At 41.5% G+C, this 21,425-nt stretch overlaps 1 protein-coding gene across 1 annotated transcript; it reads left to right on the forward strand.

The window, feature by feature from the left end:
• The first annotated feature begins 510 nt into the window (after positions 1 to 510).
• Positions 511 to 21,098, forward strand: jpt1a (Jupiter microtubule associated homolog 1a). The gene is made up of 5 exons (XM_012873143.3): positions 511 to 728; positions 5,846 to 5,988; positions 17,020 to 17,117; positions 19,372 to 19,399; positions 19,735 to 21,098. The coding sequence occupies exons 1-5, from the start codon at positions 673 to 675 to the stop codon at positions 19,869 to 19,871; spliced, it is 462 nt and encodes a 153-aa protein (XP_012728597.2). The 5' UTR covers positions 511 to 672; the 3' UTR covers positions 19,872 to 21,098.
• Positions 21,099 to 21,425: the final 327 nt, after the last annotated feature.

Below are 21,425 nucleotides of genomic sequence, written 5' to 3' on the forward strand. Positions count from 1 at the left end.
GTGCTGCACCTAAATGTAATTATGGTAACACATGATGACAAAGATTCGTGACTGAGAAGTGTCAGGACATTTTCTGATAGTTCCTAGAGATTCACACTCGATTGAAACTTGGGTAACCTTTACAGAACGTTCTTAAAATGTTCACAGACGACTAGAAAATCCATTAATGTTAACGTTCCTGAACGTTCTTTGATGGCAAATTGTTCAGAGACGTTCAGCGAACATTTCCAGAACGAGATTCAGATGTTGTGAAGTTACCGTCAGAAATGTAAAGAAAACCGGAAGCTCTGATATTTTTCAGATTTTCCAGAAGCCTTGTAAAGCTAATTAGACAATAACATATAGTAATAGAATTGCCTATTTTTGGCGCAAAATATAAACATTGAATTAACTGCTAAAATATGTACACTGCGTTTGATTCCAATGAACACAACAACGCCACAGAGTTGGTTTATTAGAAGGTTTTATTTTGAAGTCCGCACCGGATGTGAGAGGCCGCCGTCAGGCTGGGTTTCCTGCTCAGACTGCAGCCAGGTGGATGCTGCTGCTGATGCTTCGGAAACGCTAGCTTGTTTTGGGCGATGATGAGGCGGGGAAGCATTGTTTAAAACAAGTGTAATTTGCGTGATTCTCGGCAGGTTTATTATCAGCGTACAGCGTTTTTGTGCAGAAATGACGACCACCACGACGTTTCAAGGGATGGAGCCCGGTTCTAAAAGCAGTTCCAGGTAAATAAAAGGCGTCGTTCAGCCCGCTGTTAAGCCTTTAGCCTCTTTAAGTTCAGCATCCCGACTTCCAACAGCGATGCAACGTAGAATCAACGAAAATATATTTGTTTTTTTTTCTGAAGCCGTACATTAATCTTTAAGTAGCCGTTTAAAATGCGACAGAGACACGAACCTGCTGTTTGGTCTTTTGTGCTGTAGTCTCCCCGTTATTAACCATAGCTACAAGCTAGCATGTTAGCTTGCATGGACCATGCCTTTTGTAAAAAATAAATAAATAAATCACTAAATACGGCTACCCAGCTAACAGCTCGGTGATAACCTCTACGGGCCTTTTACATTTCCGTGGGTCTCGAGCATTTTCCTAGCAGTGGGCTGTCGTGTTCACGGTCTGAAAAAAAAAAAAGGGTTGCCCACGCCAGATCGGTCACTCCATTAGGGTGGGGTCTCGGCACATTTCCGATTAGTTGTCAAGACAACAGCTGATGTAGACTGAGCCTGGCCAGCACGTTGCCGGATTAGGACGAAGGGCCACGTTACAGCTGGCCACACCTGACGGCCCTGCCCAGGCACGTGGAATCTGGATTTCACGTGCAGCATTTGATCCGATCTGGATCATGAGGATTCTGCATCCGATATAGAAATATTAAGCATTTAATAAGGCTGATTTAAGAAATCTCGATGCTTGATTCAGACCCCCCGCCCCCCCCCCTGAAAGCTTAATGACTATATATTAAAATATTAAGAGGCGATTATAGTGGGAGACCTAAGAGACCTGTAGAGTTACCACAGAAACAAGGTTACCTTTAACACCTTGTTGAAATAATGGTGACAGTATAGCAAATGAATGAGGAGGGCTGTTTGTTTGTAGCTCCAGCTCACAACAAATGTCTCTATCCATTTCAAATGGGTCCGATTCATTCAAATCATGCTCCATAGAATGTATGCGAAATTGCATCCTTATAAGCCGAATCAGGTTAGGAGTGTGAGGCAGCAGGCCACAACGGATGAAACGGGACATGCAGATGAAATGGAAAATGACAGCAATAATGGTAAATATTTAGATATAGTCTTTTGATGCAAAACTGGGGGGGGGGCGTTTCCACTCCACCTTTGCTCTGCACACAGTGAGCTCAGCTGACTTTGCTTCATGTAATAGTCCTACCAGAGGCGCATGTGGTGCTATAAACGCTGAAAGTTAAACCCCGTGCGTCGTTCTGATTAGCAAACAGACTGACAGATGTGCTTGAAATCAATGGGCCTGTTGATGTTGAAGTGTGCCCTGCCTGATGGATGGAGATAAAAGCAGGCCTCGATAAGGGTGACTAGTCGCGTCTTGCGTTGAAATCTGAGGGATCTGCTGTACATGGAAATAAACATGCAGTCACGCACTGGACAAAATCTTGTTGAAGAGTAAAGAAGCCAGTTTAGTTTTAGAACAGCAAACTGGATCTCCTGAGAGTTACAGGTACTGACAGCAGAATACCGGCACAGAGTTAGTTTCTGCTACATATTCTGATTTTGGTTGTTCCAGAAAGTCATTTGTGCCGTGAAGGAAACACGTGCGCTGCCATGAGTCCAGCTTTGTGCCAAGAGAGAAACATCCTGATACAATCCATGTTTGGTTGCTTCTCAAGAGAGAGAGAGAGGGGGGGGGGGCATACTCACCACACTGCCTGGGGCTGCTGCCATAAACAAACAGGCAGATCAAAATACAGTTTCCTACAATCAAGGTAACATTTGTGGACAATCTTCTTTTTTTTCAGTGCAGGATGTAGCACTGTATCCCAAGCCAAAGGAACAAACAAAGATAAACATTCTGAACATGTAGCCAAGAAACTTACCAGATCTTTAAGCCCAAAACGTTCCCATGAAGCACAAGGATTGACAGAAGACTAGAAAAATGTGAGTTAGTGAGACTGGGTCGACGTCAGTCAAGACCTCCAGCAGTGCTGGCTGATGATGAAGAGCCAGTATGCCAGCAGAAACTGCAAAAGTTATTAAGAATGGTTAATACTTTAAAGGAGCTGTAAGTAATAATGGTAGGGGTTAAAATCCAAACAACGCATACACAATGCCTTCCATGGAGACCAGCCATTTCCTCAGCGGTGCGTTGTTTCTGTGAAATGCCACTGAATTTGTATGTACACAGGATAGGTATACAATGTATTCTCTTCTGCTCCTGCTCTTGCTCCGTGGAAGTCTTACTGGCTTCCATGGTTGCAGGGTGCTGCAAGATAAAATACCAAATGCTGCGCTCTGTTTTGGGAACACTCATATGATTGGCTCAGGTACCAGGAAGTAAACCTGGATTACACACTACACCAAAGTAGTTCTGGGTTTTGGCTCAATCCGAATACCCTTAATAATGGCTCCTGCCTCCTGTCCCTTAAACTTTAACGGGGTCAACAGTAAGAACTCTATCGCTTCGGACTGCTGTACCGAATTCAGACAGCCTTTAACTCCGACATCATTATGTGACGGAAACGCACATGGATGATGCGAGTCTAATCCGGGCCTACCGCCTTCCGAAAATGAACTACAAAGTGCGTGCGCTCCTCTCTTCGGACATTTACGTTGATTTCCGTGACGGGGCTGTGCTGACACGTCATGTCACGCAGCGGATTGTGAGATTCCTTAAGGCTTCTTAGCACTGGGATGGGATGTCGTGTGATTCCTTGGAAAAACTAACCGTGGGAGGATCATACAGCTTCAGGCAACTTTTCCTACTTCCTTCCTTACTGACTACACTATTCGGACAGCACTTATCATGGCGACTGCAGACGCACTTCCGCTTTGGCTAAAGAGTCCTTGCTCTATAAGGGTATTCGGATTGTACCCGTACCTCTAGGTTTGAAAGGAGAAATCTGTGACTAAGACATTGTAGATGGAGAGGACCCATTGTTTATAGGGAATGTTACTTCCATCCTGGGTGGAAATGGGAATGATTTAGGATTTAATTACAGTAAATATCTTACTTGTAGCTCCTTTAAATATAGACTATTCTCTTAAGCTCGAGGGTTTTGCTGATAAAAGCCTATGAGATTCTTTAATTATTCTTGAGTATGCCGTAGAAACACGAGCATCAGTTACAGATAGAGGCCAAAAAGCTAATTTGAATCAATGACAAGATTTTCTGCCATGACTGAAACGTGCTTTGATTGAACTTGATTGCATCACAGTCAGCTTTATTGTGCAATAACTTCTTGTTGTCATCGCAAGCTGTCTTGATAAAATGCTGTAAATTACTGGTTATTATCATCTAAACAGGTAATGTGAGTCTGGAAGTTCAGTTAAGCTCAAACTTTACATCCGGCTGTGTCGTAGTAAAAGTAATAGCCGGCCTTAAGTGACTCTGTTACAGGCCGGGCGATATTTTACCAAATCCGATTAATCAATTTTATACCCCTTACATTTCATGAAATCAAATTAATGAAATTATTGTAAGAGTTTTTTTTTTTTTAAACATATTTTTGATATTTTTTTTTTTCACTCGTCTCATCTGGAAGTTGATCTGAATTCATAGTGCACCTAAGCTTTGAAACATGCTTATAAAACCAAATGGTAGGCCCCACCATGGTACAGGCCTTGTTTTTCATGTAGACCTTCTAATTAACTTGAAAATGCAAATGAATAGATTAATGGACCAGTTTCCTTTTAGAGTATTTCGTATTAGAGTATTGTAGAGTATTTTTGTTAGAAAAAGCTAAAATATGCAAGGTGCTTTGAGTTATTTCACTATGTGGTGTTTCATGCACAATTCTATATAGTTGAGTCATGGTTCTGATGTCTTCACCGCGTCTCCGTTGTAGAAAGTCATAAAAACAAGGACAAAGGCGAGTCCAAACATTTGGCATTGGCCAAAAAAAGCACCCAGGCCTGCTACACCCATTAGAGATGTTACTGACTGCCGACTTTAGTGAAGCTCTCATATGCTCATTCCAGTTGTAGCTCATTCCAGTGTCTTTTTACGATCAGAATTCAAAACATTCTTCATGCCATGAGCAACAGTCATTAATTATTTATATATCAGAAGTGGCTGTGAAGTGCCACAGTGTGTGAGAGAGAGTAGTTGCTGTAATACACGGTTTCAGATTCAAAAAAAGAAAAGACAATGATCACTGAGTTGTCCTGCTGCTAGCATAACTGGTGCGGTTAGCATGAATAGCTGTTTCAATCTGTACTTTGACTTGGATTTTCATAAACCTGGCAACATCTCCAAACCTGCCATGTGCCATAACCGACAGAAGTTGGAAGCTCAGAGTAATGAAACATTTTGCTATAAACCATTGAGACTTTCTGTGGCTTTGGGTCAGTTTGCTCTTTCATTAGCAAGACAAAACAAAATGGCTTCATTTTGTAGTCTTCTTCCCTTGGTAACAACTCACACACAGAAGAGTTGTTTTCTACATGCTACAGATTTGTACGTTTCTGGGCGGTGGGTGAAGCCGAAGTTAATGGTGAATCTTTAACACCAGGGGCGGTTCTAGACAGGGGCCAGCAGGGGCCCATGCCCCTGTAGAAATGGTCCTGGCCCCTGTTATGGCCCCTGTACTAAAGACATAAGATTAAATACACTTCTCATAATTATTTGCAATGGCAAAGAAACCATTACTGATTGGTTACTTTGACCAATTTTATTTTTTACCTATACAGTTTTACTCTAAGATGATTTAAAAATTAAGATGTTTCACGTTTAGCTTTAGCCGTATTGAGCTGGGGGCAACATTTTCAACTGCTAGATCAGGGGTCTGAAACCTGCAGTTCCAAAACCACAAGTGGCTCACTTAATATTATTACACAGTTAAATATTGACATTTTATTGTTTCATTTTTTGTTCTGTGCCCCTGTGAAAAAAACACTGGCCCCACCTTGGCCCCCCTGGTAAATTTGGTCTAGAACCGCCACTGTTTAACACTAACCTTCCATCAGAGGGTCAATCAGAAGTAACTAAATCCAGTAATCAGCACCAGTAATTTTAAGAGTAAAGTTGTACATTTTTAGTCTTTTCTCTTGAATGATTAGATTTATGAAAAATAAGTAGAAAACGGCCTAAAATTCCCACCGAATAGAAAAAGGATCCAGCAGTCGGTAGCCATGTGTCTTTGATCCATTTCCAGGGTTCTGCGCCCTCCTGGTGGCGGCTCCAACATTTCACTTGGGGCAGATGAGGAGAAGCCTCCCGTCAGGAAAAACAAGATGGCCTCCAGTGTGTTTGCAGAGCCAGAAGACCCTTACGCCAATCGAAGGAACAACCCACCAGGTAAAGCTTTTTCTCTGTTGTACTCTTGTACCTCTTCAGCTCTATATCCTCTCCTCTAAATTATGCTTAAACGATTTATTTTTTTTTTTTACTTGAGGATACATAGATTAAGTTAGCTGAGATTGCAGAAACTTTTTTGTAGCCTTAGTTTTATAAATGGTGGCCTTAAAAAGTAAGTTTGTGGTAGAGTTGTAGAATTCTTTGAATCAAATCACTATGAATCATGTTGTTACTGAAAAGTGCTACATAAATGAACTTGCCTTGCAATTATTTAGAGAACAGAATGTTTTCATTTCCAGCCTCCGCATTTATCAGAGGTTTAGCTGACTTTGATAAAAACTGTTCAGTGGTCTGTTTAGGGTCTCTTAACGGGCCAAATTCCTTTCTTTTCCAAGTATTGTTTGTTTAAGCTGTATCATTACTTGATTCGTAGCTTACGTATTTGTATTGATTTGACTTTAAACAAGCCCATGATATATTTATAGAGTTACCATTCTAAAACTACACTGTGGCTAAAGTTTCATTCCCTAGCGGGTTTTCCTGTCCCTAGACACACAGTTATCTGTTCAGAGGGAAATTCATTGAACAATGAGGGACCACAGAGAGCTAAGCCTTTAGAAATAAATACCAGATCATTAATGTAGGTCAACAAGACTGACTCTTATCACATGTACTTCAGCGTTAGTAAGAGTTGAATCATTGTTTGGTCTGTTTGAGTAGGACATCAATCATTAGGAGAGCGAGTTTTCGCTGTAGATGAATAGTAAAAGTCCTCCACGGGAACTCGTCATCCACTTGTTGAAACTATTTACACACCAGGGGGGGCACTTCACTTTAGTTTCACTCACAGCTCACATTCTCATAGTTCCTGTTCAAAGGTCCAAGTCCAGAACAGCACACGATAAGCAAATCCCTTTATTCAATTGTTTTACAACTTTTAGGCAAAAGACATGTATTTTATGGTTCTAATGATAGTACTCTGATTTGATATATAGAAAAAGAACTTAAAACTTTATAAACTTAACTTTTTACGCCTCAGCAATTACTTCCTTTTTAAAAACGCACACAAAAAAAAACAACTACTTAAAGTAGGAAGACACTTGACCTTGGTAGTGTAATACAATGGAGGTGAAAAGGACAGAAACGCAGAGACAGAAACAAAGGTAATCTGTAACAGTGTGACAAGGTGGCACAGTTCCCTTTCAATAAGCTGCCTAAGCCCAAGGCACTTTGAAAGTAGTTTTATTTTCTTTCTGCCAAATCCCATTTTGTACAAAGTAAACAACATTCTCTAACCTTAAGTGGGTCTTGTCATGTACTGGGACTTTACAAACAAAGGGTTTCCGATTAAATGATCACACCCTGTTGGTTTATTATATTTTATTTCTGTGTTTGACACTTTGTTTTTGCTCTATTTGTTAATAAATGAAGCAATTTTGTGTATATTTACCACAACAAGACCATGTAACCGGAAGTTCGATATGATGCATGGGTGCAATGAATAAACGTGGAGAAGCAATGGAGCCCAAAGACATATATATGGCCTTATAATGACTAAATACAATCATAATTCTATGCTCATTCTTACCTGTGAAAGGTAATGCCAGTAGATCTGGTTTGTACTGCGAATCAGTTGGCACAAATCCATGCAGCACATGAATGAGACATCGTCTCTGAATCACTCCACTATGCCCTTCCAATATGGCGTCAACAAGGCGTCTACGTATGTACATCGGTGATGGAGCCAAGCAAGTCAGCAACTCTCAGCAGAGATGCGGAAAGAAAGCCCTAAATACCGTATATCGTGTTGCTCTTCAAGCTGTAACTTTACTGCGAAGCATTGCAGGACGGTCTGCTGGCTCTTACAGTGGCTGCGCCAATCATCGCATCTTCTGATAGTCCTGCAGTACTTCTGGCACAACAATGTTTATCTATAGCAATCGCGCTCCATGCAAAGTTCTTTACAGGCTCAAAAAGGACTATGTGAACATTATCAGGAACATTACCTTGGCTTATATTTTTATTTGAAGATGGACATATGTGTTGTGTAGCAGATTCAATAAAAAGCTATACTATGAATTAGGGACGTGGCCTTAAAAGACAAAACCAAACGCAAATAATGACTAGTTAGTCCGCCCTTACAAGACACATCCCCAGATCTTTTGGTCTACCAACAATGCAAGGCTGGGCGGACAAACAAAAACAAACAATTGAATCTAGCGCAAGAAAAAAACGAGAGCAGGACACAGTCAATCTGAAACTGCAAGCACCTCGTTAAACTTGTGTGGCCATACTGCAATAGGCATAATACAAAACATTAAAAATAGGTACCTGTATTCAATATAAGAAACTACACAACCATGATACAATAAGTCATTTCGTACCATATGGTCCGCCAACAAAGACAATCTCCGAAGCTCTGACAAACATTCCCGAAGATGCCACGCCCACTCTATCACTTTATCTATGCCTCTTCCAATCAGAGGAGTGGAGTACCAGCAGGTGCCACTGGTTACATATGGTTTTTTTTTTGTGTGTATTTTATAGTGAAAATAAGTGACTAGGCCACTTTAAAAAGTAATATATGATGTATGTTTAATGCAGAAAAGAATTATGAAATAAAGTGTACAAAATAACCACAATTATTTGGGCCTAATAAAATGTGTTTGCATTACCCGTAAAACTCTACCTGTCAGTTATTGTGTTATTGAAAGTTAGGTTAAAACAGTAATATGCATGTTTTTAATATGAAAGTTTGGAAGCTGTCCTTCAGAGAGGATTTCCTGTCGATAGATTTTCAACCATTGCGTATTGCAATAGTTTTGTGACTTTGTTCTGACACTTTTGTTCAGCAGCGTGTGGGAGTGGTGGTCTAGTGGTTAGAGAGCCGGGAGAGGCCCCAAAGGTTGGTGGTTTGAAACTCAGTCTGTCATTCTGGGTCCCTTGAGCAACACCCTTGACCACAGATTGCTCCCTGTGGGCCACTCAGTGTTGGCAGCACACCAATCCCTAAAGGGTGGGTTAAACCAGGTGTGTCCAAAGTACGGCCCGGGAGCCATTTGTGGTACCAGTACTGATGTTGTGCGATCCCCCAATTACAATTCAAGAATGATTTGGCCCACCAGCACATGTGGTTGATGTAGATGCAGACTTTTTATTTTTAATTAGGGCAAAATTATAGGAGAGAAGTTAAAATATTACTCTTGAAAATGTCAGGAACAACTCAGAGTTCATCTTTTGATAACCACACATTTTACTTTCTCTTTGATTTTATAGTAAATAGGAACACATCGACCCAATAACTCAAATGCAGACATTGATGCACCAAAATTTACTTTATATTCCTGAATTATAATTTTCTAAATACAGCAAATGTTTGATGAGCATCTTTTAGTACGGCAAATGTAAAAAAAAAAAAACTTTTTAAAGATTTGCATCTCCAATGATTTACACATCCCTCTCCTGCAGAAAATCTTACAAATTTGTTTAATTAAAATATTGGGCTTTTTTTTTTTGTGGAGCTGGAGAGAAAAATTCACAACGTTATTTTTGGTAGTCAATTTAGTTTTTCTTTATTGAACATTTTGGCCTTCGAGTACTTTTGACTTGAGTGTTGTGGCCCATGTGACAAAATGTTTAGAGACCGCAGGTTTAAACAGAGACAAAGTTTCCCCTCTGTGGGACTATAAAGGGCAATTATTTTTAGCCAGACATTTTAAAACGACTTGCCATTTCCTTTTAATGGTTACAAATGTCGCACTGGGAAATGGAAAATTTTATACATATTTCTTTGAAGATGCCATTAAATTCTTTCTGATCTATTTATTGTGTTGCAGCCTTTTACTAGCTACAAATTAAACCATTCTAGCAGTTTCCACCTTATAATGGTGGATAAAATATTCCAAACTTCTGCTGGGGACTTACCAGGTTTTTCTTTAGGGGATCATTAGTTTGATTCTTTGCTTAAAAAAGAGTGGTCTATAGCATTAAATATGGATGGTCATTGAGGAGCACAACGACGTTTCTAGAAGATATTTAAAGGATATAGTCTGTCAGGCGGAAAGCACACTGAAACTTTCACACGTCTGACATTTCCTCCTCCCTATTGTAACTATAGAATTAAAGGTACTGGTCAGGCTGTATCTACTTCACTGAGGCAGTCGAACCATTTCTCAATTCCCTCTTTTACTTCTGTTTTTGTTCGCAAAAAAAGACAGTTGGTTTTAAATGTGACTAAATGACGTCGATGGGGATTTTTTTAATCTATTAAATTTCTTCGTGTTTTTGAGAACAAGGATTCTTTCACAGACACTTGGAAATTGTCTGCGGTACCAGTTACATTGATTGACAGATACGTTCACTCAGTGCACGTGTATGAAGGTTACAGTTATAACCTTTGTTTATTGAGTATAAGAAATTAAAACCTGATATACTTATGTTTAACTAATTGCAGGCTTAAAATGTTTCACTATGTGTGTAATGAATCTATATGTTATGAGTTTCACTGTCTCAAATTAGAGTAAAAAAAATCTAGATCTTTTTCATGATCATAAATCTTTTTCAATTTACCTGTATTTAATGACAGCGTCTTGGGTTGACTTCCGATATTTGATTAAAATACTAATCAAAACATTTGTGATTGGGACCAGAATCAGTCAGTCAGTTTATTAATTTTGAACACACATTCCTGACGTTCACTGACCATACCTGAAGGTCATGGAAGTCTTAATGTGCCTAATTTATTCTCAGTTTATATACACTTGTAACTCATCTCAGTAAAGTTTTGTACCACAGAGTTGTGGTGGAACACACTACGGTTGTTGAGATGCTAAAACCCCCAAACTCTACTGCTCAAGAAACTGATAAGAATTTCCTGTATCTCGTTGCGGTTCACCCAGGTTCTTTTCCTGAAAGATGTGGCGTTTCTGTCGCAGAGATCTGTAGTGATAAAAAGACTCTTGAAACTATAATTTAACATATTTAATCTAAAAGGCAGAGGGATGTTTATAGCTCAGAACTGGACTCTCATATACAACAATGCGAGACGGACAGATTTCTAGAACGTCAGAGAGTGTCCAACTCTCAGCCACGTCAGCTCATATGGATGAGCGACAGTACAAACTTTGAAAAGGTGTAATTTCCTAACCTGACCCTAGCCAGATTGATATAGCTCTGCCTAGCTTCACTCACATCCATCTGGGACCTCTTCCATAGAGAGTGATTTCTCCAACCAATTTTATTGTCCAGCCAATCAGGACGCAGGGCTGGCATTTCATAGATGTGACGTAGTGGAGACGCTACCATGACGTGAGACTGTTTTGATAGCAATGGCGGCTCGCATCGAGGAAGCAAGCGTTAACATTGATGCTGGTATTTCTTCCGTGTTCTCCAATCTAACTAATATTGTTTCATTAAAAGAACATCAGAGAACGGCTCTGAATGCTTTTGTTGGTGGAAACGATGTTTTCGCCCTTCTCCCGACCGGATTTGGCAAGTTTTGTTTTCCGGGGCACGTCCGCTGCAGACGCGGACACGCCCCGGAGCGGTTAGCAGTTAGCGGTTAGCGCTAACCATATTAGGAGGCCTTTAGTCCTCAACGCGGTCGGCCCGGAATTGACTCCGACCCGCGGCGCTTTGCCGCCTGTCTTCCCCCCTCTTCCTGTCAGCTCACTGTCAATAAAACGCGTGCCACTAGAGCCGCAAACACATAAAAAAAAAAGTTTTGTTTTTTTTCTCCGTCGCTCTCATCAGCGTCACGGGTTAGCTTCGGTGTGAGTGGTTGAAATAGCACATCGATAAAGATGACAGACAAGTGGCTTATCCAATCATATGCAAGAATTTTTGATAAAGCCCAGCCTTCTGAAACGGCATTCCTATGGAGATGTCCCAGATGGATGTAGGTGGAGCTAGGCAGAGCGAAATACATCTAGCTAGGGTCAGGTTAGTAATTTCCCTCCCATGCCACTATTAGGCCGTATGTTCTTTGAAACTTGGGAACATGTGCATGCGTACAAACACTTCCAGCTTAGAAAGACACAACCACGAAATCATAACTGACATGAGCCAGAGCTTCCTAAACAGGATGATACAGTTTTTCCTGGTTACAAAACAGGACGTTATACTCATGATGTATAATACTGCATGATGACAAATACACTATGAAATGCCATCTGTTTGATGTAATTTTGTGTTATGCCAGTGTCCTGGAGGTCTTGCCACAACTTGAGATTTGCAGCTTAGCAGACTACGTTAAGTAGAGATGCTCCGTTCTTGTTTTTTTTTTTTTTTTTTGGTAAAATTATTTTTCTCATTTCAAACATTTACTGGTGTTTTTGATCATATTGTTATACAAGCTGATATTAATCAACCACACAGGCACAGACAGCTATATTGACTAGAGATTAGATTTATGGCTCATTGAGGGGAACTGGATCTTTCACTGGGCTTTATCATTTAGATTTTAACATCCCACCAATACAGACTGTTGGTAGACTAGATCTGGGGGACTTGAATGGTATCTTTCTCTGCACTTAATTTTCTTGTTTTAGTCATCAGAAAGATGTACCCAGATGCAGCTGCCTTTGTTTTGTTGGTTTAGACATTTAATCTTTCTGAGTCACTGGTCCCACACTTCCACTGAGGTGCCCATTTATTCCTCTTATGTCTGAAATCCACCTCTTAGTCAGATCTACTCTCCACCTGACCACAAAAATCATGCGACGTAAAGGCCATAATTTATTTCTGCCAATAAGATTCAGGTTGTGCTTTCTACCAATGTCCACGTGAAGCCCATATTGTTGTGACCGTTCTTTACATTTGCCAAAGCTCACTTTGAACTGAATGGAGTCACTTAGTGGGGATGGCTACTGGTGTTTATCAAAAGGGAGACCATCCCAAAAACTGGGGTAATTTCCCACTATGTGTTCACTCGACTCAGCATTTAGCAGAGGGTTTTGTGGGCGCTTGAGAAACGTCCTCTGCAGCAGCGCCCTTATGTCTTTGTTCAAAATGAATACTGTGAACAGATCTATTGTGACAACAAGCAATGTGAAAGTGGAATTTCTGTGTTCAAAAATGTCCCAGAAGCCTTTTAGAAAGTGAGTAGGACATGCGACAAATAATCTTATTCAGAAACAAATGGCAGGCATAATGAAGGTCAAAATGTCAGGTCATTATTTCCTTATTCATGCTGGTTTTTTAGAGTTTCTGGATTAGTGGGTTGAAGCCCTCTGCTTTCACTCTTCACAAAGAAACAGAAGATTCTCAGTCATGGTTAAACCACCCGGGGCTACTCTTATCCTTTTCTGGGCTTTGTTGAGGCAGACAACAAATTTTGGGTGCTGAACATGTTGTCCCTTAAACTTATGCTATTTTTGCAGTTTTGTTGTTTTCATAGCAATGTGTTGTGGACCTTTCACGCAGACCATCCATCACTTTAGATCCGCTAATTTAAAATAATTTCCAATTATGTCTGCTGTAAGGAAATTTTGTATATTCACGTTGCCATGTCAATGTTTTCTACTCCCACTTCATACCTGTAAAAGAAGAGTTGATGAATAAGTTAAAATGGTTTAGAAAAATGAATAGAAAATCTGAATATTTACCAATGGTAGCCATTCGTTTTCACACCTGTGGCTTGATATATTGTTAGAGCAAATTTGGGAACAATGACAGTGTCTCCACCAGCTTGGTAGACCTTTTTAGGGTATTTCCTACCATTTTTCTCTGCTGATCCTCTCATGGTCTGTCAGTTTGCACAGAGAGCACCACTAGACACCCATTCTAGGTCTTTCTAGAGATGTTAAATTTACCGGGCCAATCTAGAATATTTACAGACTATTTCAGAAACCCCTCCATTGTTAATGTGCTCGTTTTCTACCGGTCATTGTCGTGTAGAATCATCAATTCTGGCCTCAGTCTGAGGTCTGGGGCACTCTTGAGGTTTTCTTGAATAATTTATCTACAGTGGGGAGAACAAGTATTTGATACACTGTTGATTTTCCAGGTTTTCCCACTTGCAAAGCTTGAAGAAGACTGTAATTTTTATCATACGTACTCTTCAACTGTGAGTGATGGAATCTAAAACAAAAATCCAGTAAAATAAATGTATGATTTTTAAATAATTTATTTCCATTTTATTGTGTGAAATAAGTATTTGATCATCTATCAACCAGTAAGAATTTTGGCTCTCACAGACATGTTAGTTCTTCTTTAAGAAGCCCTCCTGTTCTCCACTCATTACCTGTATTAACTGCACCTGTTTGAACTCGTTACCTGTATAAAAGACACCTGTCACACACACACAATCAATCAGACTCCAGCATCTCCACAATGCCCAAGACCAGAGAGCTGTGTAAGGACATCAGGGATAAAATTGTAGACCTGCACAAGGCTGGGATGGGCTACAGGACAATAGGCAAGCAGCTTGGTGAGAAGGCAACTATTCGAATTAGTGCAATTATTGCAATTATTCGAAAATGGAAGAAATACAAAATAACGGAAAATCTCCCTCGGTCTGGGGCGCCATGCAAGATCTCACCTCGTGGAGCATCATTGATCTTGAGGAAGGTGAGGAATGAGCCCAGAAATACACGGCAGGACCTGGTCAATGACCTGAATAGAGCTGGGACCACAGTCTCAAAGAAAACAATCAGTAACACTCTACGCCGTCAAGGATTAAAATCCTGCAGTGCACGCAAGGTGCCCTTCCTCAAGTCAACGCATGTCAAAGCCCGTCTGAAGTTTGCAAATGACCATCTGAATGATCCAGAGGAGGAATGGGAGAAGGTCATGTGGTCTGATGAGACAAAAATAGAACTTTTTGGTTTAAACTCCACTCGTCATGTTTGGAGGAAGAAGAATGATGAGTACAACCCCAAGAACACCATCCCAACCGTGAAGCATGGTGGTGGAAACATCATTCTTTGGGGATGCTTTTCTGCAAAGGGGACAGGACGACTGCACCATATTGTGGGAAGGATGGATGGGGCTATGTATCGTGAAATTTTGGCCAACAACCTCCTTCCCTCAGTAAGAGCACTGAAGATGGGTCGTGGCTGGGTCTTCCAGCATGATAACGACCCAAAACACACAGCCAGGGCAACTAAAGAGTGGCTCCGTAGGAAACATCTTAAGGTCCTGGAGTGGCCTAGCCAGTCTCCAGACCTGAATCCAATAGTAAATTTTTGGAGGGAGCTTAAAGACCGTGTGGCCCAGCGACAGCCCCGAAACCTGAAGGCTCTGGAGGAGATCTGTATGGAGGAGTGGGCCAAAATCCCTGCTGCAGTGTGTGCAAACCTGGTCAAGAACTACAGGAAACGTCTGATCTCTGTATTTGCAAACAAAGGTTTCTGTACCAAATATTAAGTTTCATTTTCTGGTGTATCAAATACTTATTTCACACAATAAAATGGAAATTAATTATTTAAAAATCATACATTGTATTTTTCTGGATTTTTGTTTTAGATTCCATCACTCACAGTTGAAGAGTACTTATGATAAAAATTGCAGTCTTCTTCAAGCTTTGCAAGCGAGAAAACCTGGAAAATCAACAGTGTATCAAATACTTGTTCTCCCCACTGTATATCGGGTGCTGTTGTCTCACCCTCTAGTTCCTGCTGTGAAAAACAACCCCACATCACAATGCTGCCACCACCATGCTTAAAAGATAGTGTTAGGCTGATGATGAGCAAAGGCCGTTTTTCTCCAGACATGATATGTGTAATTTGGGCCAAAATGTTAATAATTTAGATCTTATTTGACAAGAGAACATTCCTTCTCCTGGTTTGACAGTCTCTAAGGTAATTTTTCATTCATTTAAAGCTAACTGCCACGTCCACCTGGTCATTTAACCAACATGTTAAGATTTGCAGAGTGCACTAGCAATGGTGGTTCTCCGGGATGGTTTCCACAAGGGAGTTGTGCCTAAATAATCACCAGGTTCTCTGACCAAGGCTCTTCCCTCCATGGTTTCTTGGTTTGTTTGGGCAGCCAGATCTAGGGAGGGTCTGGCTAGTTCTTGACCTTTTTGCATTTCCAAACAACAGAGACCACAGTGCTTATCTGGACATTTGCTGCAGCTGGCTTTTTTGTATCCTTCCCCCACAAATGCAATCTGCTCTTTGAGGTCTGGACAGTCAATTTGCCTTCATTGTTTGGGTTCTGCTCCGACATTCTGTTACAAGCTTCGCTCAGTCAACAAAACTCACTACAGACGGATTCCAATGAAGTTCCAGAAGCTTGTCAAAGATGTTCAGTGAATAGCAGATCCACCAGAGCTCAATTATGAATGCCATTGTAAAGGATTAGGATGCTTATGTGCCCATCATTATTGTAAAATGTAAAAAAAAAAAAAAAAGTAAATAAATGTAGTAACATGTCAACACAGTGGTATCTGTGTTCCCTCTTACATCATCTTTACTCACCAACCTACAGTTGCGTTCAAAGCGCCTTCTAACCTAAGAAACATGTTGGCGAGGGCAGATAAAGCATCGTCCCAGTCACCAGGTCATTGTCAACAGTCTGATACTCAACAAACACCAAATCGTTTTTAATTATTAAAGAGCCCGTGTATGAATTTGCAAAGGGGTGAACTGACCCAGTGGTGCTGGTCATCTGATGGGTCATAAATATGTCTTGTCTTTAAATGTTAGACGCACATAGCTGATAATTAACACACACGTTGGTTTCACTCCTTTTTATCAGATGCTTGTTCAAAATGTAGGTGTTCATATTTATTTGTATGCTGCAGTTTCATTTCTAGGATTTTCTTTTTTGAGGTTTCAGAAATTTTGATCTTGTTTGTACAACAAATGAAGGTGAAAGGTTGTAATGGCTGCCAGCGTGCTTTTCTTGACATGCCCTTGCTCAGTGATGCAACATCCGAGAAGCTGTTGGATCGGTGTCAGAAATGTAAACCATGATGAAAATGTTCACCTGCAGATGAGACTTGGCTCAGCACACAACCAACGTCCATCATCCTGCGTTCGACATGACAGCTCTTATCTTTCCCATCTCGTTTTGGTCTTGCAGGAGGTAAACCCACAGGTGTTCTGTGCGGAGAGCCGTCGGCACCCCTGAGAAGAGGCATCAACCACGGCGTCAATCACGTTGGAGAGGCTCCTGCCACAGTAAGAACACCCCCCCCCCCCCCCCCCCCCCGATTAGTTTCTACAGCAAATTAAACCATTCTCTTCCACTATCCAGTTAAATCCAAGAACTGGATGCCTTTTCAACTTAAATGACATAAGGGGGTTGAAGTGTGTGCTGCCGGCGAGTGGCAGGATGTCAAAGCATAAACAAGAGTTGCTTCTCAAGTGAGTAAGGAGGTTCAATCAGTTTGATCGCAGCTGTAGGAAAGGTTATTCTTGTTTGGCGAGGTCCGCAAACTTCGAGACTGACGATGGAAGATAAAAAAAAACAAAAAAAAACACGAATTATACAAGCAGTGAATGAGGAAGCACTTTAGGAAAGACTGGCCTAGCAGCTGCCTGGAGGACCTCCTACCAAATAAATCAGAGAGCTCCTTTATTTCCAGATGGTGCGAGTTGAGACTCTGGATATGCCCGCTCTTCAATAGGAAGAAAGGATCATGTTACACAAAATGAATTAGCCGCTCGCTAACCTTTTAAAAAGTTTAAAGGCGTCCCATCCATGTCCCTCCTGGGCATGAGAGGATGCTCCTGTATACGCACCCGGCAGCCCCCTCTCACTCCCAGATGAAGAACAGGGAAGCACAGCCTGCCATCGTTATTAAACCTGAACCAATATTCCCCAAGGAGAGGGTATTCTCTCCTTTATAAAGTCGACTAAACAGCAGCACCTCTGCACCGCATGGACGCAAGCCGGTACAGAGACGAAACTCGCACAAAGACGACCCGATTTGAAGGAAACTTCCCTCTTTTTTTTTACATCCTTTATTTCCATCTGGCAAGCTCAATGGCTAGGTTTAGATAAACAATCCAGGATCATTGTTGTCTTGTTTATGTGTTCGAACAGCTGCGCTCAGCAGTAAGCTACAAAAGCCCCCCCTTCTACAGTGTATAAATAAATGAGATGATTAAAATGTCTTTGAAGCAACTTGGTTTAAACCGGTCGGCTTTAAGACAGAGCTGATGAGTGGGTTTTACCGTTCGAATGTAGAAGTTTTTGCGTCTGGGTACTGTTTTCTCTACCTGTTTTTATTCTGCGAATAAAAATGTAAAATAGATCTTTTACAGTTCCCGGTGACTTCAAGGCAAACCAAAGCTTTTCCATACAAAACTCTAGGGCCTCAGGCCAAACACTGAAATGGATCAAGTCAAAAATAGTCACAAATCTGCAGGCTTTTTGTTCACCTCCTGGCTTTCCCTTCACACACAAAGGCCGCGCCAGAGTTTACGACCCAATTATTCCAATTCGGTGCCGTTTCCTTAACCCGAGGCTCGTGTGGACTCTGTGGCTTGACCAACTAACCAGTCTCCGCTGTCTCGGTGTCGCTAAACTAGTTAGCTGCTAATTAGCTTAGCATGTTAGCACACAGATGCATCAGTGCACATTTCTGTGTCACTGTTGCTTTGATGTTTCTCATTCTGCCTCATATTATACTCCGATTCTGAAGCTGATTGTTCCTCATTGTTCGGTTTATTAATTGCTTTTATGCTGCTTAAAGCGACCATAGTAGTCTTTCCAGTTTGGTTGCTGCACCGAAATTTCCCTGCGTGCACAGCGTCACGCGGCACTGCCCAGGTAAACAAAGAAGAAAAAGAGGAATATTTCTACAGATTGTAGAGATTTGGCCTGACTTGGACGGCTGGCTGGTGTGATCAGTCTGACCTGTCGACACCTTCGTACTAAGAGGCCCTATTGAACCAGATTAACGTCTCTCCCAATAATAGCTCTGGCTAAGGAGTGCTGATAGCAGAACAATACCACTCTGACATCAGAAGTTTATTTCACAACACTCAATGGAAGGAGTGGCAATAATGAAGAGTGAATGTTGAAAAGGTGCTTCAACAAAGTGTCTGTTCAGGAACCGGTCTACACACGCCGTCCCGTGACCGCAGCTTTTAATTTTTCAGATGTCCAACTAAACAGATGCCTTCATGTTTAGCTCAATTGGGAGGAATAAAAGGTGGCAGATGATTTGAATGGTGGTCGTCACACAGAGAGTTTCACAGACGCACCGCAGGTGGTGCTGTGACCTGTAGCTTCAGGTTCCCAGTGCAAACGGAGGAAATGTTTCAGGTTTAGCTCCAGAAAGTTCAGACCGATGAGGAGGAGGATGTTTCCTGCCACTGCCGTGCTGCAGCGTTTACAGTTTTCTCATGATGGCTGCTGTTTATACCTGCTGACGGAAGAAAATAGGCTGACCTCTTATCTCTCTGTCTGTCTTGTTTTTTCCAGGATGGCGATAAATCTGTGTGTGATAATGGTAAGTAGCCATCTTTCCTCATTCCATCCCATAATGCACAGTTCATGAAAAGCTCTGTGGATTTTCCCCGATTGCCAAAGACCCATTTTAGGTTCAGCGTACATAAAGACTTTATGATAAGTGGAGATTTTACTGTGGAGGATTCACCAAGCGGTGTTTGTTGACGGGGTAAGCAGGCAGTAGGTTTCCTGGAATCAAGCAGGAGACGCCAGTTTAGATTTACGAGGATGATTAAGCGGAGCCTGGTGGGAATGGAGGGTGTTTCCGTAGGATTAGGTGCAAGTCATTATCTTCTTGTTGTTCTTTACTAACACGACGTGTCTGTCCATGTTCAGAAACCATCGCTGCCGAACCAAACGCGGCTCCAGAGCAGCAGCAGGAGGAGCCACCGCAGGCCGAGGAGGCCGCTGCAGGCGGGCCGCCCGGCCGCCGGAACCCGCCGGGGGGCAAGTCCAGCCTGATCCTGGGCTGAGCGCCACACGGGCGTCTCCTCCTTACCTCCTCTCTCATCCCTGAACTCATCTGTTTTGTTTTCTCTTCAAAACGAGAATCGGCTCATTCTTCAGGAACCATCTAAAGTCCAGCAGACACCCACCTCCTCCTCCTCCATGTCCCCAAGTGCATTGTTTTGATACCTGTTTTTGGAAAGCTGTTTTTGTACTGTTTTTATTGTTTATTTTGAGAGAAGCACTTTATGTACTCCTATTTTTTATGGTTGGAAGCCGACCTTTGCCCCTGAATTAGAGCAGCCACGAGGGGTGCGAGGCTCCCATTTCATAAAACAGCCCGTCATAAAGCTCCATGACTTCAGCAGCACAAGCCCCGGGGCGATTAGGTCAAATGTTTGAAGAACACGTTAATAAACTGCTGTTTGTACTGTTTGCTTTTTTTTTTTTTTTCCTCCCATCTTGCATGCTTGTCTGGATTGTATGAATGTGAGGAAAATGTTACTGTGAAGATTTTTAATATTAATTTAAGATCTTAGGTTTTTTTGTTTTGTTTTTTAATTAGTGAAATATTTGTTTGTATGGTTGTTGCATGAAGTTGAAGTCTTTGTACTGAATGTAGTATTAATACCACACCGAAGCCACATCCATTTTTAGCCTAAAAGACGTAGGAGGTACTTGTCATCCCATGTGTGAAAACAGCATTTCTTTTTTTTTTTTTTTTTTTTTAAATTGCAGCCCACTAACCTTAGATTATCGTAGCCCCACCGCTTCATGCTTCACACGTCGGTTCTCTCCGAACTGTGCCACGCCGTTAGTTAGCTGGAAACAACCCACATCAGTAGATGTTCTTGGTCCTGACTTCTAAGTGGGTCTTAGATTTGAAAAGTGACCTTATGACAGCCCAGCCTTCCTTTCACCCCCCAACCCTCCGCCCTCCCAGAGTTTCCATTGTTCCTGCTCGGTTACAGTTCAGAACAATCGTTTTGTACATTTCATATGAAGTATTCGGTCCGTACCTTACCGCCCGCTGCGTCCACCAGCCGTCATTCAAGGAAGAAAGGATAACCGAACGTTTTTAGATACATGAAGTTTTTTTTTTGGTTTCTCCTGTGATGTGTCTTCGTTATGTGGAACATGTCTGTTTGCATCCATTAAACCAACTGCTCATGCTGGGTGTAAGTCACTGCTGAAATCTGAAATGAAGAAATGGCACAAGTGGAACTGGACATTAAAGATCAGTTTTGACCATGGATGGGAGCCGTTGTGTCTTCTTTGTCTGTTTGAATGGTCCTGCTGAGATTTTCTGGGTAAAAAGAGATTTGCTCCATCCGGGTGGGGGGCACGGGAGACGAAAGGTGGGTTCTACAGAAAAGCCATAAAGGCTACATTAATGACAAGAGTGCGGTCTGGAAGTAGAGAAAAATTCCCATGGCTTGATGTATAAATTGCTAATGAAGTTTAAAATTTCATGAGTAAGAAGCGTTCAGACTCGGCATCACTCACTGTGGGGGGGCTTTCCTTAGCAACCATAGAAAAGCCCCCCCCAAATGGTTAATATAAATTAAAATATAATTGAA

Source organism: Fundulus heteroclitus, chromosome 5 (assembly GCF_011125445.2).
Source record: "Fundulus heteroclitus isolate FHET01 chromosome 5, MU-UCD_Fhet_4.1, whole genome shotgun sequence".
NCBI classification, from domain to species: Eukaryota; Metazoa; Chordata; class Actinopteri; order Cyprinodontiformes; family Fundulidae; genus Fundulus; species Fundulus heteroclitus.